The following is a 17,470-nucleotide window of genomic DNA, read 5'->3' on the forward strand; positions in this document are numbered from 1 at the left end:
AAAATGAAGGACACCTGGGTGGCTCAGTCAGTGAAGCATCCACCTTTGTCTCAGGTCATAATCCCACGGTCCGCAGGCTCTGTGCTGATAGCTCAGATACTACAGCCCACTTAGGATTCTGTGTCTCCCTCTCTCTCTGCCCCTCCCCTAGTCACACACTCTCTCTGTCTCTCTGTCTCTCCTCTCAAAAATAAACATTAAAAAAAAATTTTTTTTAATGAAACAAACAAACCAAACTGTCACCCTTTGATTTCCATGATCATGTTTACCATGGCTTTTATAGCTGCTGTCCTGACTCGTGGGTCTTGGTCACTGAAGTAATCCCCTATAATCTTCTGGACATCTCTGACAGCTAGGCCTTCTCCATCTTTTGTGACACTTTTCTCCAAAGAGCCAAGATTGCCAAGTAATTGCAGGCATTTATTTCTTACACCATGGGAGGTATCTGTGAGATGCTGTGAAAAGAAAAGAGAGAACAAAAGGACACGATTGAGATAGCTTAAAATAAATAAAAAACCAGAAACAAAAGCATTATATCAGCTTTAGGAATAACTTCAAACACAACATTCTCACCAGTCCCTCTAATATCATGTTACTTGAGTATGTATCTTCCAAAAGAACGGAGAGTCCTTAGAAAATAAGATTCCCGTCTGATCATCACTGTATTCCCAACAGCTAGCACTTTGCTTTATAAAGAGAAGGTACTTTAAAAATGGCCCCTAGGGGCATCTGGGTGGCTCAACTGGTTAAACGTACAACTCTTGGTTTTGCCTCAAGTCATAGTCTCAGTTTCATGAGTTCAACCTCCACCTGGGGCACTGCGCTGGCAGTACGGAGCCTACTTGGGATTCTCTCTCCCTCTCTCTCTGCCCCTTCCCTGCTTGTGCAGTTTCTGTCTCTCTCAAATAAACTTTTAAATACATAAATAAATAAAGCCCCTGAACTGCATTTTATTTGCTATCAAATCTAAAGACAAAACAAAAAATTTATAAATTTTTAAAACTTTTAACATCCATACAGAAAAATTCAGAGTTTAAGTATACAGTTCCATGAGTTTTCACCAAATGAATATACACATAAAAAAGTGCCCAGATAAAGAAACAGAACATGACCAACACCCCAGAAACCTCTCTTGTTCCCCTCCCCATGAACTACTCTACCACCATCAAAATTAGCCAATATCTTGACTTCTAACACCTAGATTTATCTGGCCAATTTTTTTATTAGAATTTTAGAGAAAGTATAAGTGGGGGAGAGGTATAGACAAGAAGAGAGGGAGAGGAAGGCTAAGGGGAGAAAGGGAGAGAGAGAGAGAGAGAGAGAGAGAAAATCAGAATCTTAAGCAGACTCCATGCTCAACCTGACATAGGGACTCAATCCCACAACCCTGGGATTATGAACCAAGTCAAAATCAAGAGTTGGTTGCTCAACCAACTGAGCCACCCAGGTGCCCTATTTTGCCCATTTTTATACTTTGTAATATCAAGCAGTGTGTGACCTCTCTTGCTTAATATTATGTTTGTAAGATTAAGCCATAGTATGACATATGGCAATGGTTCATTCATTTTCATTACCATATATATTCCATTTATCAGTACACCACAATCCACTTATCCTTTCCCATACAGTTTTTGGCTATTCTAAATAATGCTACCATGACTGTGATAGCTTGAACGTGGCTTCTGTTGGATATATACTTAGGAATGGAATTGATGGGTCACAAGACATGTATATGGTCAGCTTAATAAGACACTGCCAAATAGTTTTCCAAAGCAGTTGTACTAATTTAACTAATTTATACTTCTATCAGTGACACTTGGTGTTCCAGTTGTGCCACATCCTTGTCAACACTTAAGTACTGTCAATCTTTTTCATGTTAGCTCTTATCCCAGTATTTTTTAAATACTTTTAAATTTTAAATACTTTTAAATTTTACTTTTTTTTTTACTTTTTTATTTTTTTACTTTTAATCTACATCCTAGTTAGCATATTAATGCAATAATGATTTCAAGAGTAGAATCCAGTGATTCATCCCCTAGGTATCATCCCAAAAAGTGTCCTCCTTAATGCTTCTTGCCCATTTAGCCCATCCCCCCACCCACAGCCCCTCCAGCAACCCTGTGTTTGTTCTGTATATTTAAGTCTCTTAGGTTTTGTCCCTCTCTCTGTTTTTATATTATTTTTGCTTCCCTTCTCTTATGTTCCTCTGTTTTGTATCTTAAATTCCACATATGAGTGAAGTCATATATTTGTCTTTATCTAGCTAATTTCACTTAGCATAATACACTCTAGTTCTATCCATGTCATTGCAAATGGCAAGATTTCATTCTTTTTGATTGCCAAGTAATACTCCATTGTGTCTGTGTGTGTGTGTGTGTGTGTGTGTATATATATATATATATATACACCACATCTTCTTTATCCATTCATCTGTCGATGGACATCTGGGCTCTTTCCATTCTTTGGCTATTGTCGATAGGTGGTGCTGCTATAAACAATGGGGTGCATGTTTTCTTTTGAAACAGCACACCTGTATCCTTTGGATAAATACCTACTAGTGCAACTGCTGGGTCGTAGGGTAGTCCTCTTTTTAATTTTCTGAGGAAGCTCCATACTGTTTTCCAGAGTGGCTGCACCAGTTTGCATTCCCACCAGCAGTGCAAAAGCAATCCTCTTTCTCCACATCCTTGCCAACATCTGATGTTAGCCATTCTGATGGGTGTGAGGTGGTGTCTCATTGTGGTTTTGATATGTGTTTCCCTGATGATGAGTGATGTTGAGCATTTTTTCATGTGTCTTGTTAGCCATATGGATGTCTTCTCACCAGTATTTTTAATGGACATAACAGCTATATCTAGTCCAATGCTACTAAAATAAGCTATCTGCATAATATACAAATGTTAATACAAAACAAGTATTAGATATTCCCTTCAAGTTCAAATTTTTCAGGTTTTTCTATCCGTAAATAAAATCACTGAAGTCACAACAGTCTCTGGAAGTGCCCTCAATAATCACCCATTTCTCTTCTCCTGCCTTAATCTGCCAATCCCCTATTTTCAGGACCATAAGGATTAAGTGATATGTCTAAAAAACACTGATAATTTAGTAGAAGAGCTAATATGAACACTCCTGACACCCACTCAATCCAGAGCTCTTTTCCCCTACTCTGCTGCATCAATAACGTCATGATTTTCAAAACTGTGCTATGTTCAGAGTTGAGCATCTGTACTTTAAATATTTACAAAGCTCCACAATACCTGTTTTCCTTACATATATTACTCCCAAGTACCAGCAGTCTCCAGCATGAAGAATCACTCAGGTTTGTAATTACTGTATGATAAACATACTGTTCCTAAATCAATAACCAATTCTTATTATTAGCTAACTAGGCTGCCAATAGTTTGTATAAGTAATACCCACACACACAACTGAAGAAACAGAAAGATGTATCCAATAAGTAAATATATCATAGCTGATTCCAGGGCTATGATAGAGAAAGTACAAGATGAGCTTGGATTATTTTGTTGTGCCAAAAGGAAAAGAGGTATTCAAAGACAAAGAGAAGTCAAAAGAACATAGAAGCCAGCTTAAAAGGGCTCCCACTTGGCCAAATCAGGAAATCTGAACATCAAGATGAATAATTATAATAACAGACTATCATTCATTCAACAAGTAATCTGAGTCCGTAACTGATACACACAAATTGAAAGTCTGATGAGAGAATATTTATATAGTCTCAGGGAGCCTGGGTGGCTCAGTCGGTTCAGGTCATGATCTCACGGTTCATGGGTTTGAGCCCCGCGTCGGTCTCTGCTGACAGCTAACTCAGGGCCTGGAGCCTGTCTTCGGATTCTTTATCTCCCTCTCTCTCTGACCCTCCCCTGCTAATGCTGTCTCTCTCTCAGAAATAAATAAAAAATTTAAAAAATTTAAAAAAAGAATATTTATAGTCTCAAAGTGCCACCCCACAAAATACTTATTCATTTCAAAAGGAAAGAGTCACTTTATAGGGAAACAGTGTGACAGACTATCTTAACCAAGTGATCAAAGTAAACATCATTAGTAATGGGACAAATCAAAATGGTGTAGCACTTAACAGGATGCAATAAGAAGAGTATCATTTCTGTGATTTTTTTTTAAATGTTTATTTATTTTTGAGAGAGAGAGAGACAGTGTGAGTAGGGGAGGGGCAGAGAGAGAGAAAGACACAGAATCTGAAATAAGCCCTGGGGGCTCAAACCCATGAACCCTGAGATCATGACTTGAGCTGAAGTTGGATGCTCAACTGACTAAGCCAACCAGGCGCCCCCTCTGATATATACACACACTTTTTTTTTGAAAGAGAAAACATNATCTTAAGCAGGCTCCGCACCCAGTGCAGAGCTCTTACGATCATGAGATCACGACCTGAGTGGAAATCAGGAGTTAGACACTTAACTGACTGAGCCACTGAGGTGCCCCTTGTCTGTGATATTCTTAGCAAAGGAGGAAAACTTGATTCTAATTATGAGGAAATATCAGATAAACCCTAATTCAGGAAGGTTCTAAGAAAGACCTATTGTATAATTTTCAAAAATGTCAACATCATAAAATCATGTAAAGACTGAGGAATTTATACTAGATTGAAGACTAATGAAGTATGCAGACTAAAACGTAACACGTGATTCTGAACTGGATCCTCTTCCAATAAGGGACATGACTGAAACAAATAGTGAAACATGAATGATGTGTGAGAATTAAAAAGAGGCATATGCTGGTGTTGATGTCTTGATTTTGACGGTCATATTGAGGTTTTGTAGGCAAATATCTTTGTTTATGGAAAACACACACTGGAAGTATTCATGCAGAACAAATGGGCAACTTATTCTAACCTGGTTCACAAGAAAAGAAAGCTCTCTATTACTACACTTGTAATTTACCCACAAGTTTGAGACTTTAAAAATAATTGAACTGTCTACACAAAAGAAAAAAGAAAATAATCATACTGTTTCATAAACATTAGAAAAGTAGGAGTGCCTGGCTGGCTCAGCTGGTGAGCCGACAACTTTTGATCTCAGGGTTGTAAGTTTAAGCCCCATGCTGGGTGTAGAGATTATTTAAAACTAAAATCAGGGGCACCTGGGGGGCTAAGTCAATTAAGTGTCCATCTTTGGCTCAGATCATGATCTCATGGTTTGTGGGTTCAAGCCCCGCGTCAGACTCTGCTTACAGCTCAGAGCCTGGAGCTTGCTTCGGATTCTGTGTCTCCCTCTCTCTCTGCCCCTCCCCAACTCGTGCTCTATCTCTCTCTCAAAAATAAACATTAAAAAAATTTTTTTAAATAAATAAGACAAAGACAAAAGGAAGGAAGGAATTACATTATCCATAAGAGTATTTTAAGACCACAAAAAGAAAGAGGCAGCAATAGCTGAACCACACCCAAAAAGGTTCAGAGAAATGCCTCCGGGAAGTATAGGAAACCTTGCAGACAGGGGCGCCTGGGTGGCTTAGTCGGTTAAGCGTCCGACTTTCGCTTAGGTCATGATCTCGCAGTTTGTGGGTTCAAGCCCCGCGTCAGGCTCTGTGCTGACTGCCAGCTCAGAGCCTGGAGCCTGTTTCAGTCTGTGACTCCCTCTCTCTCTGACCCTCCCCTGCTCATGCTGTCTCTCTCTCTCTCCTAGAAATAAATAAAACATTAAAAAAAATTAAAAAAAAAAAAAAAAGGAAACCTTGCAGACAAAGTAGATTCCATAAATTGTTTCACTTCTTGTCTGAGAGGCAAAGTAGCAAAGCTGAATGAGCATGGACTGCAATCAGACTGACCTATTTGACTGCTTGCCCCAACACTTAGTATCTTTGTGATCTTCACTAAATCCCACAAGTCTTTAGAAATCCTTATTTTGTAAAAAGAGGAATAAGATCCCTACCATGAAGTTTTGTGGTGAGTATACTAAATGAACTCATGTAGGAATTACTATATGTAAAATTAGCTAATAGTGTCTGGGATATAATAGACATTCAATAAGTACAAGTGCCTAGTATAGTGCCTAGCACTTAGCATGTACTTAAAAACAAACAAACCTACTTAAGAAGAGGAGAACAGGTAGGGAAAAAAAGGGCAAGTGACAGCAAAGAACAGAAAATGGTGAAGTGTCAGAGGTAAGAGTGGGCACCCCGATGAAATAGGTCTACTGATCGGGAACACACAAGCATGAACTTTCTAGCAATGGCTGTCTAACAGGGCACTCGACGTCATGAAAGGTAGTGAGCACCTGTTAATGCTCACATCAGAATGCTCCAGAAGAAGATTCCTGAATTAAGTGGAAACCCAGGCTTGGTGAGAAGCTATGTACTATGTGAACATGGGATGGGCAGAAAGGCTTCCTTGGAGAAGAAAACAAAGGAAACATGATGAAAAAGCCACTATGCTGAGGGTGGGTCTCTCAGATATGGAACTTCTTATTATAAAAATGGTTCACTCCAACATTTTGGCTCAGAGTTAATTCTTGCCTCCAAGTTATTTAGGTTGCAGATACGTGAAACATACCCTCAAGTCCTCAAAAGGCCTCTTATATAGTAAGAGCTCAAAACTATCAATCAAAATAAGACAGTGAAACTGAGAAGTTAAGAGAAACTTACAGATATGAAGCTGACAATGACTGTCAGTTAATAGAGCAGGACAATTTTTAACAAACTATTTTAGTAGGAAAACCTCATTTCTCATAACTAAACTGTTAACTGAACCACCAGCCACTGAAGGTTGCTTCCTCTGTTACAAACACTTCATTCAATTTTCAAACAAGAAACTGAACCTTCCAGCTTCTATTAAGGTAACCAGGCAACAATGCAGTATAACCAGCCTATTACTGCAAAATGAAGGTTAGGCCGAAAGAGAGGGGAAGTCTAAATCACACCCTCAGGGCAGTAATTACAGTTGTCAGGTCCTTCCCATACAGGTCACTACTTGCATCACACCATCATCACTAACAGCTGCCTAGTATGTCTGCTCTGCAGATGATGCTATTTTGGTGTTATACCCAGGCCGCTATAGTGACATCATTTTTATATTAATGGAATGAGTAAGCAAACCACATCCCCAATAACGGGAGTAATCCGTGTCAAAGACAGGCTAAACGAATTAAAACTATTGCTGTAGGGGAAAAAAGAATCAATGGTTAGCATACCAAGAAAATCTAAGAATGAAGTTTCTTAAGACAAAAATAACTTACTGATTCATTCGGTTTCAATATGGATTCTGTTTACGCACAGACAAAAATTCAGTGTACTTTGTACGCAAATGATTTTTTAAAGATTTTGTTTTTAAGTGATCTCTACACCCAACATGAAGGCTTGAACCTGTGACCCCAAGATCAAGAGTCACACACTCCACTGAGCTGGCCAGGTGCCCCTGTATGCAAATAATTTTAACAGATACCTTCTCCTAACAAACTACACGTAATAGTGGTTCGAATACTATTTTATAAATGTTAAAATGCTGTATGGTTTTGTCTGCTGCCTTAAGAATTTAATGTACTTTTGCCATAGAATTAAAGAAACAGAGAGACTGGAAGAGAAAGTGAGATGGAGACAAACAAGAATTAAAACTAGGTTCTAAGAAAGCTTTATATGAAAAAATGACAAGATATATTTGTCCAGCTGGAAAAATCTTCACAGATAGGAAGCAAAGCAGAATATCTCCAATTTCAGTTGTACAGATGCTACTTATAAAAAGAATATTAATTCCCTAGCCAAATCTGTCCGCCAAATCTTTTCTTCTCTCAAGTAAGGATTAATTATACAATGTACCTCAAATGAGAATTAACTGTACAATAACCCTCAAAGGGTTATTGACAGGATAAAATGAGATGAACATTTAAGAGTTAAGAGTACCTGAAGGCACAACAGTCTTCCTACTGTGAAACAAAAAATACAGCAGATTCATACCTTATATTTGAAAGACATATAACCTTATATTTGAAAGACATATAAAGAGCAATTTGAACTTCAAAAAATAATAGTGATAGGAATAGATCATAATATATTCAATAAAATGAGAGAGAGAGAGACAGGAAAGGGAGGGAAAGCTTTATGTACAGCAGAATGCCAACTAATAAACAGAGAAGAAATAAACGTTAGAAAAATCACAGTTTTGCAATGACCAAAGAACGGACTCTGCAATATTTATTAATAGTCACTAAAATATAGAGTAAAAATATGATGGGGAAGGAGATATTTACATAATCTCAAAGTATCTCCCAGAAATCACTTATTAATCACAGAAAAAAATCATTAACTCTACAACAAAAAACCTGGAAGTCACTACCTTAACCAAGTACCAAAGCTAACATCAACAATGAGTCAAACCTCATCTGTGCCTCATAATATGAAAAACCAAGGAAGACAAATATTATTTCTGTGGTATCCCTGCCCAAATGCATAACGTGAATCTAAACAGAGGAAATATCAGACAAATACAGACTGAAACACATTCTATAGTAAATGGCCTATATTCTTCAAAAATGTCAAGGTCATGAAAGATGTAAGCTAAGGGACCTTTCCAAATTAAAGAAGAGGCATGAAAACTAAATGCATTATGGGATCCTGGACTAGAAAAGAAAACTTTATATAAAGGATAATACTGGGACAATAGATAGAATTTGAATAAAGGTTAAGATTAGTATTAGTACTACATCAAAGTTCGATCTCCTGATTTTCAGAGTTGCATTGCGTTTATAAAAATTATAGCCTTCTTAAGAAACACACATAAGTATTTAAATATTACTTTAGTGGAAACGGGTTTTTAACTGCAATTTACTGTTAAATGGTTCAGGAAAAAATAACATGTAGATACAAAGCAATAGTGATAAAGTATATGTGAGAAAATGTTAACTATTGGTGAATCGTGGAGAAGGATATATGGAAATCCTCTACATTATTTTTATCATTAGGGGATTAAGTTTTAAATTGGTGAGGTGTTTGGATTTGGTCCCAATCCAATGCTTTCCCAGAATTCTTTTCTCAGTGAGAGGCACCAGCATTTAATCTGGCACATAAACCAGAAACCTAGGAATCATCTTGAATAATTCCCTTCACCTTCAACCCTTCCTCAATCACTAAATCTCCTCAATCTAAATATTTCTCAAAACTATCCGTATCTTTCCATCTTTCCATCACTTTAATCCAAATTACTATAATCTCTGAATTAGGATATAATACATCCTGACTCATCTCTCCTTGGCAATACTGGCCTCTTCTCCAAGGAGCTCTCTATAACACAAAAAAATTCTTTATGAAATGCAAATCTGAAGTCACCTCTCTCCCCCACTGTCTACCCAAAACACTTTAATGGCTTCTCAACAAGACCTACAAGACCTTGCATTTACCCTGATGATTCCTAAATGGTTTTTGGTCTCAAGATCCCTTTAATTTTTTGTTTTCAAATGTTTATTTATTATTTTTGTGAGAGAAAGAGAGAAAGCATGAGCAGGGGAGGGGCAGAAAGAGGGAGAGGGAGAATTCCAAGCAGGCTCTGTGTTGTCAGCTTAGAGCCTGACTTGATCTCACAGTGAGATCATAACCTGAGCCTAAATCAAGAGTAGCACACTTCATCGACTGAGCCACCAGGGGCACCCATTCTTTTTCTTTTTTAATTTAAGTATGGTTGACACACGTTATTAGTTTCAGGTGTACAACCTGAACAACTCTATACATACATGTATAGTGACTGAGCAACTCTATAACGTACAGTGCTTGAGCAACTCTATACATTATGCTATGCTCACATGTATACCATCTGTCATCATAGTGCTATTACAATACCGCTGACTATATTCCCTATGCTGTACCTTCCATCCCTGTGACTTACCTGTGCCGTAACTGGAAGCCTGTCCCTTCCACTCCTCTTCAGCCATTTTGCTCATCCCTCCAGCCCCCACCCTCCTACAACCACCATGTTCTCTGTATTTATAGGTCTGTTTCTGCTTTGTTTGTTCATTTGTCTTTTTTTCCCCGACAAATGAGTGAAATCATATTGTATTTGTCTTTCTCAGCCAACTTACTTCATTTAGCATAGCACCTTCTAGATCCACCTGTGTTATTGTGAATGGCAAGATCCTAACATTTCTATGGCTGAGTAATATTCCATTGTATATACACACCATATTCCCTTTATCCATTCACTTATCAATGGACACTTAGATTGCTTTCATATTTTGGTTATTGTAAATAATACTACAATAAACACAGGGGAACATATATCTTTTCGAAATAGTATTTTTGTTTTCTTTGGGTAAATATCCAATATTGAAATTACTGGATTCTATGGCTCTTCTATTTTTAATTTTTTTGAGGAACCTCCATACTACTTCTAGAATATCTTTTCTAACCCTGACTACTGCCTCATGAGTTCCTTAAAGGCTGAAATTTCATTTCTCCAAGGAAGATATATAGATGGTCAATAAGCAAATGAAAGGATGCTTACAATAACTAATCACTAACCATTATAGAAAAGCAAATCAAAACCACAATGAGATACCACTTCATACCCATTGGCATGGCTTTTGCGAAAGGAAGGAAGGAAGGAAATTGGCAAGGAGGTGGAGAAACTGGAACCCTGTGCACTGCTGGTGATAAAGTAAAACAGTACAGCCACCATGAAAGAAAGTATGGGAATTCTTCAAAAAACCAAAAACAGAATTACAATATGATCCAGGATTCTCTTTCTAGGTATATAACTGTCATAATCTACATGGGCTGCCAAAATAAAATACCTCATGGTGGCTATGCGGTTTTGAAATCTGCTAGTGTACCTATTACTTTGCTGTACTTTTCCAAGACTGTTTTGGCTACTTTGGTTCCCTTTGAAAATCCATATAGTTTTCAAGAACAAGTTTTGTACTTCTTTTGTTAAATGTATTAGTATATTAGTTTTGATGGTTTTATAAATAGATTGTTTTCTTAATTTCATTTTCATATTGCTCACTGCAAATACGCAGAAATACAATTGATTTTTTTGTACACTGATATTGTATCCTGCAACCTTCGTGAATTTATTTATCACTTCTAATAGTTTTTTAACGGATTCCTTAGGATTTTTTATATGTAAGATCATGTCATATGAATAGACAGGGATCATTTTACTTCTTCCTTTCCAAGATGGATGCCTCTTATTTCTTTTTCTTGCCTGAGTGCCCGGGCAAACCTCTAGCACGATATAGAATAGACACAAGACATAAGAACAAAGTTGTTTTGTTCCTGACCTTGGGTGAGGAAAGCATATAACCTCTCACCATTAGTATGTTAGCAGTCAGTTTTTCACAGATGCCTTCTATCAGGCTGAAGTAGTTCTATTCTATTCCCAGGTTTTTTTTTTAAGTGTTCTTTATAATGAAATAATATTGGATTTTGTCAAGCACTTTCCTAAATCTATTGAGATGATCATGGAGTTTTGTCCTTTACTCTTTTTTTTATGGTACTACATTAAATTATTTTCAGATGTTGAACCAACTTGCATTCCTGGAATAAATCCCATTTGGACTTTACATCCTGAGGCCAGGGAATTTACTTTCTTCTCAAGTGTGCATGGCACGTTCTCTAAGACAGATCACATACTGGGACATAAAGCAGCCCTCAATAAATATAAAAGAACTGAGATCATACCATGCACACTGTCAGATCATAATGCTTTGAAACTTGAAATCAATTACANAATAAAAAAATTTTTAAAAATCCCATTTGGTGATGGTGTATAATCCTATCCACATAGCTGAATTTGATTTGCTAGCATTTTGTTAAAGATTTTTGCATCCATATTCATAAAAGACACTGGTCTTGAGTTTGCTTTTTTTAGTGAGGTCTTTCTTTGGTTTTGGTATTAGGCTTACACTAACCCCACAGAATGAGTTGGGAAATGTTCATTACTATTTTGTGGGAAGTTTCTGAAACTGGTGTGGTTTTTTTTTTTTTTAAGTTTATTTGACAGTGCACACATGCATGAGCAGGGGAGGAACAGAGAGAGAGACTGAATCCCAAGAAGGTTCCACACTGTCGGTCAGAGCCTGATCTCACCAACTATGAGACCATTACCTGAACCAGTCAAAAGTCAGACATTTAACCAACTAAGACACTCAGCCACCCCTAAAAAACTAATGTTTAAATGTCTGATATGAAGTCATCTGTGTGTGAGTAGGTTTCTGTTTTTTTCATCACAAATTTAATATCTTTACTTGTTATAGGTCTACTCAGATTTTTCTTCTTGAGTCAGTTTTGGCAATCCATCTTTGTAGAAATTTGTCCATTTCATCTAAGTTATCTATTTTATTGGCACATAGTTATTCATAGTATTCTTTTATAATCCTTTTAATTTCTATCAGAGTGGTAGTAATGTCCTCTCTTTTCTGATTCTAGTAATTTGAATCTTCTCTTTTTTAAAATTTATTTATTTTGAGAGAGAGAGAGAAAGACAACGCAAATGAGGGAGAGGCAGAGAGAGGAAGAGCAAATCCCAAGCAAGCTCCACACTATCGGCACAGAGCCTGATGCAGGGGTCAAACTCACAACCATGAGATCATGACATGAACCAAAATCAAGAGTGGGATGTTTAAACTGACTGAGCCACCCAGGTGCCCCAAGTCTTCTTTCTTTCCTGATCAATATAACTAAAGGTTTGTCGGTTTTTGTTGGTATTTTCAAAAAACAAGCTTTTGGTTTCGTTGATTTTTTACTATTGTTTTTCTATTCTCTATTTCATTAATTTCCACTCTAATCTTTCACACTTCCCTCCATCTGCATGCTTTATATTTAGTGCACTTTTCCTTTTCTAGTGTCCTTCTAGTGGAAGGTTAGGTTACTGACTTGAGATCTCTCAACTTTTTTACTACAGGCACTTAGAGATATGAATTTCTAAGACTGCTTTAGCTGCGTCCCATAAGTTGTGATATGTCGCATTTTCATTCATCTCAAAGTTATTTCTAATTTCCCCTTTGATTTCTTCTTTGACCGATTGGTGATATAGGAGTACACTGTTTAATTTCCACGTATTTAGGAGTTTCCCAAATTTCTTTCTGTTACTGATTTCTAATTTATTCCACTGTGGTTGGAGAAAATACTTTATATTACTTCTATTAAAAAGGTGAAAGATATTATATATGAATATAAAGCACATATATATGTGACTATATCAAAGTACACTGTATGACAAAATCGCAGACAAAATGGCATTAGACAATATAAATAGTAACTGTAGCTATGCATCATAGGAAGTCTTTATTTACTTGAGTTTGACAGATCTACCATGTTCGAATGGATCAAATTTTTACTCCATTATGAGCCACTACATTCTTCATACAAAAACCCACATGAGAAACTAGCAAAGAACATGAAAAGTTCATTCTCAAGAGAGAAAAACAATGAAAAACAAATATGAAGCCTCACTAATAACCTTTTTAAAGAAAACAAAAGGGTGTTGCCTGGTGGCTCAGTCAGTTAGGCATCTGACTCTTGGTTTCTGCTCAGGTCATGTCTCATGGTTCATGGGTTTGAGCCCCATTTCAGGCTCTATGCTGAATGCACAGAGCCTGGTTGGGTCTGTCTCTCTCTCTCTCAAAAATAAATATTTAAAAAAAGAATAACTGGGAAAAAAAATCACCACTTGCCTCCTACCAGATTAACAGGTTTATCTTCTATTTTAAAACATTAATACCCAAGCCTCCTTTGTCATGTCATAGATTAACTGACCATATATTTGTGGGTTTATTTCTGGGCTTTCTATTCTGTTCCACCGATGAGGGGTCCTTTTTTGTGCCAGTATCATACTGTTTTGATTATTAAAGCTTTGTAGTATATTTTGAAATCTGAAATTGTGATACCTCCAGCTTTGTTTTTTCTTTAAGATGCATTCAGAGTCTTTTGTAGTTCTATGCAATTTTTAGTATTACTTGTTCTGTGAAAAATGCTATTGGTATTTTGATAGAGATTGCACCAAATCTGTAGATCACTTTGGATAACATAGACATATTGTGGACTATACAATGGGGAAAATATCTTTAATAAATGATCCTGGAAAGACTGAGCAGCTACACGCAAAAGAATGAAACTGGACCACTTTCTAATACCATACACAAAAATAAACTCAAACCGGATTAAAGACCCAAACGAGACCTAAAACCATAAATATCCTAGAAGAAAGGCAGTAATCTCTCTGACATGGGCCATAGCAAAATTTCTCTTAGATAGGTCTCCTAAAGACAAAAGTAAAAAAACAAAACCATAGGCAACGTATCAAAATAAAAACTTCCCACAGCAAAGGAAACCATCAAACAAAACCATCAGGCAACCTACTGAGAGATGATATTTGCAAATGGTATATCCAATAAGGGGTTATTATCCAAAATACATAAAGTACTTCCACAACTCAATACCAAAAATCAACCCAATTAAAAACTGGGCAGAGGATCTGAATAGACATTTTTCCAGACATACTGATGCCCAACAGATAAATGAAAAGGTGTTCAACATCACTAATCATCAAGGAAATGCACATCAAAACCTTGAACCTGCTGGGATGGTTAAAATAAAAAACATAAAAAATAACAAGTGTTGACAAGGACGTGAATCATACACTGTTGGTGGGAATGCAAATTGGTATCACCACTGTAGAAACAGTATGGAAGCGACTCAAAAAAATAAAAATAGAAATACCACACAATCCAGTAATTCTACTACTGGGTATTCACCCAAAGAAAACAAAAACACGAATTCATGCTCTCCTATGTTAACTACAGCATTGCTTACATTAGCCAAGATATGGAAACAACCTAAGTGTCCACTGATAGATGAATGGATAAGGGAGATGTGGTGTGTGCACACACGCACACACACAAATATTAAGCATCCATAGAAATGGATGCATGCGACATGCCAGTTGAGACAATATGGATGGACCTAGAGATATTATGGTAAGTGATATAAGTCAGACTGAGAAAGACAAATACCATATGACTTCACTTACATGTGGAATCTTAAAAAACCAAATAAACAAGTAAAAAGCAGAATCAGATCTACAAATACATCCAGATAATAAACAGATGATTGCCCAAGCGGAGGGGTGGGGGGAATGAGCAAAATGGGTGAAGGGGAATGGGGAAAACAATTCAGGAACATCCAATGCTAGAATGATACAGTAAAATTAGGCACTCTCATATACTGCTGGTGCTCAAATAAACTGGAACACTTTGGGAACCAATGTGGCAGAAAGTATCAAGAGCCTTAAAAAAAACTCATTAGAGTGACACCTCTAATAGGTGACAACCTATGTCTAGGAAATAAAACTAAATACAAAAAATATTTTAGACTAACAATATTCACTGTGGTATTATTTACAATTTAAAAGTGGTTACAATATAAATGTCCAATAATAGGAGAATGGTTAGGTAACCTGTGGTTTAATTATTGGACAAGATATCATCCATCCATTGAAAATATTTACAAAACATTTACAATATAAAATACTTGTTATAATGTCAGTGAAAAAGCAAAGTGCAAAACTGTACAGAAATTATGATTAGAGCTATGTGTTTAAAAAAACAGCAAACGATCTAAATATGGAAAAAAATTAGAAAGTAAGACGCCAAAAAGACAGTGCTGGTTACCTCTGAAGAGTGAATTATAAGCGTAGTTCTTTCTTTAATCTTGAGTATAAATTTTTATAATAAAATGTTTATTTAAAGCAAACTTAAAAAACTGTTACCTCAGGCACAACAATCCACTTAGTAGGACACTTTTCTCACAAGCACAACCTCAGAGATACATTGTTCCCTCACGTGGGAGACCTACTCCATCAAAAACACAATCCCTAGCTTTTTTCCACTTAAGGCTTTTAATATTGTACTTGTTGAGCTGTTTGGGATTTGTTTGCTGTTGTTTATGAAGATACACAAAACATTCTTCTCCCTGGGCCTCAGATATAGTCCTCTAATTCCATGCATGTAATACGATTCCACAACTCAAATGCACTTATCTTCTTATATTCTCAAATTTATCAAGAAGATTTAAAGTAAAACCAATTTGGGGCACCTGAGTGGCTCAGTCCATTAAGCATCTGACTCTAGGTTTCAGCTCAGGTCATGATCTCCTAGTTCATGGGATCAAGCCCTGTGTCAGTCTCTGCACTGAGAGAGTGGGGCCTGTTTAGGATTCTCTCTCTCCCTCTCCCTTTCTCTGTACCTCCCCAACTTCCTCCCTCCCTCTCTTTCTCTCTCTCTCTCTCTCAAAATAAACTAAAAAAAAAAAAAGTAAAACCAATTTTATAAGGTTTAGAAGTTGCTGTTATGTACAAAAGGCAGCTAATTAAAAGTTGCAAATTAAATCAAATGGTACAACATATATGTATTTCTTTTATAGTTAGAAAAAAACCTAGGGGCGCATGGGTGGCTCAGTCGGTTAAGCGTCCCACTGTCGGTTTCATCTCAGGTCATGATCTCACGGTTCATGGGTTCAAGCCCCACATCAGTCTCTGGGCAAGCCTGCTTGAGATTCTCTCTCTCCCTCTCTTTTCTGCCCCTCCCCTGCTCACTCACTCTCTCTCAAAATAAACAAACATTAAAAAAAAAAACCTTAAAAAATCTTCCCAAACATGTTTTTCTTTGTAGTTGGTCTATTTATTGAGGCAATAAAGCATAATAATAAGAACACAGGTTTTGGAATCAGAGAAACTAGAGTTTACACCCTGGTTCTGCAACTTCCTAGCTGTGAAAGCTTAGGCAACTTAAACTTCCTAAACCTCAGTTCCCACCTCTATAAAACAGGGATAACAGTAATTACCTAAAGAACCATGAGGAGCACATGAAAAGCCGAATACTAAGTACCATAATAAGCAGAGTGCATATAGTAGACACAGTATACATAGCAGCTACTATAATAATCTTCATTTCTTTTGGGAGGATGAAGAAGTTCATTTCATAACTAGTTACTCAGCTTTAACCTAATTCAACATCAAGAAACAGAAAAAAGAGGCAGGTCATAAAACCATTAAGGGTCCTTGGCAGGGGCACCTGGGTGGCCAGTCGGTTGAGCGTCCAACTGCAGTTCAGGTCATGATCTCATGGTTTGTGAGTTCAAGCTCCGCGTTGCGCTCTGTGCTAAAGCTCAGAGTCTGGAGCCTGCTTTGGATTCTGCATCTCTGTCTCTCTCTGCCCCTCCCATGCTCATGCTCTGTCTCTCTCTCTCTCAAAAATAAACATTCTTTAAAAATTTTTTTAAAAAGAGTTCTTGGCAATCCTCAGTTACAGATTTAGGATGGAGCTAAGCAGATCTTACAGTTCATACCACCTCTTCAGGCATTGCAAGCTATTCAAGAAAGGTACAACCCCATCATTCTCTTACCTTGCAGGCAACATCAACTAATCGCATCTGGATAGCTTGATTCTCTGGGAGTTTAGTGCCAATTGCAAGCAAAGTGTCCAACAGTTGGGCTAGGACTTGATGAGACTCTAGA

General features: G+C 37.1%; 1 protein-coding gene across 2 annotated transcripts in view; it reads right to left on the minus strand.

Moving 5' to 3' along the window:
* INTS4 (integrator complex subunit 4) overlaps positions 1–17,470 on the minus strand; it is a 116,613-nt gene that overhangs the window by 70,431 nt on the left and 28,712 nt on the right. For both annotated transcript variants that reach the window (XM_077767537.1, XM_077767538.1), the window contains exons 4-5: positions 17,359–17,465; positions 270–455 (exon numbers count right to left, since the gene is read on the minus strand). In XM_077767537.1, the coding sequence (XP_077623663.1) occupies positions 270–455; positions 17,359–17,465 (293 nt within the window). The remainder of the gene's footprint in view (positions 1–269; positions 456–17,358; positions 17,466–17,470) is intronic.

The sequence above is a fragment of the Crocuta crocuta genome, unplaced genomic scaffold (assembly GCF_008692635.1).
Source record: "Crocuta crocuta isolate KB4526 unplaced genomic scaffold, BGI_CrCroc_1.0 scaffold561, whole genome shotgun sequence".
In the NCBI taxonomy this organism is placed as follows: domain Eukaryota; kingdom Metazoa; phylum Chordata; class Mammalia; order Carnivora; family Hyaenidae; genus Crocuta; species Crocuta crocuta.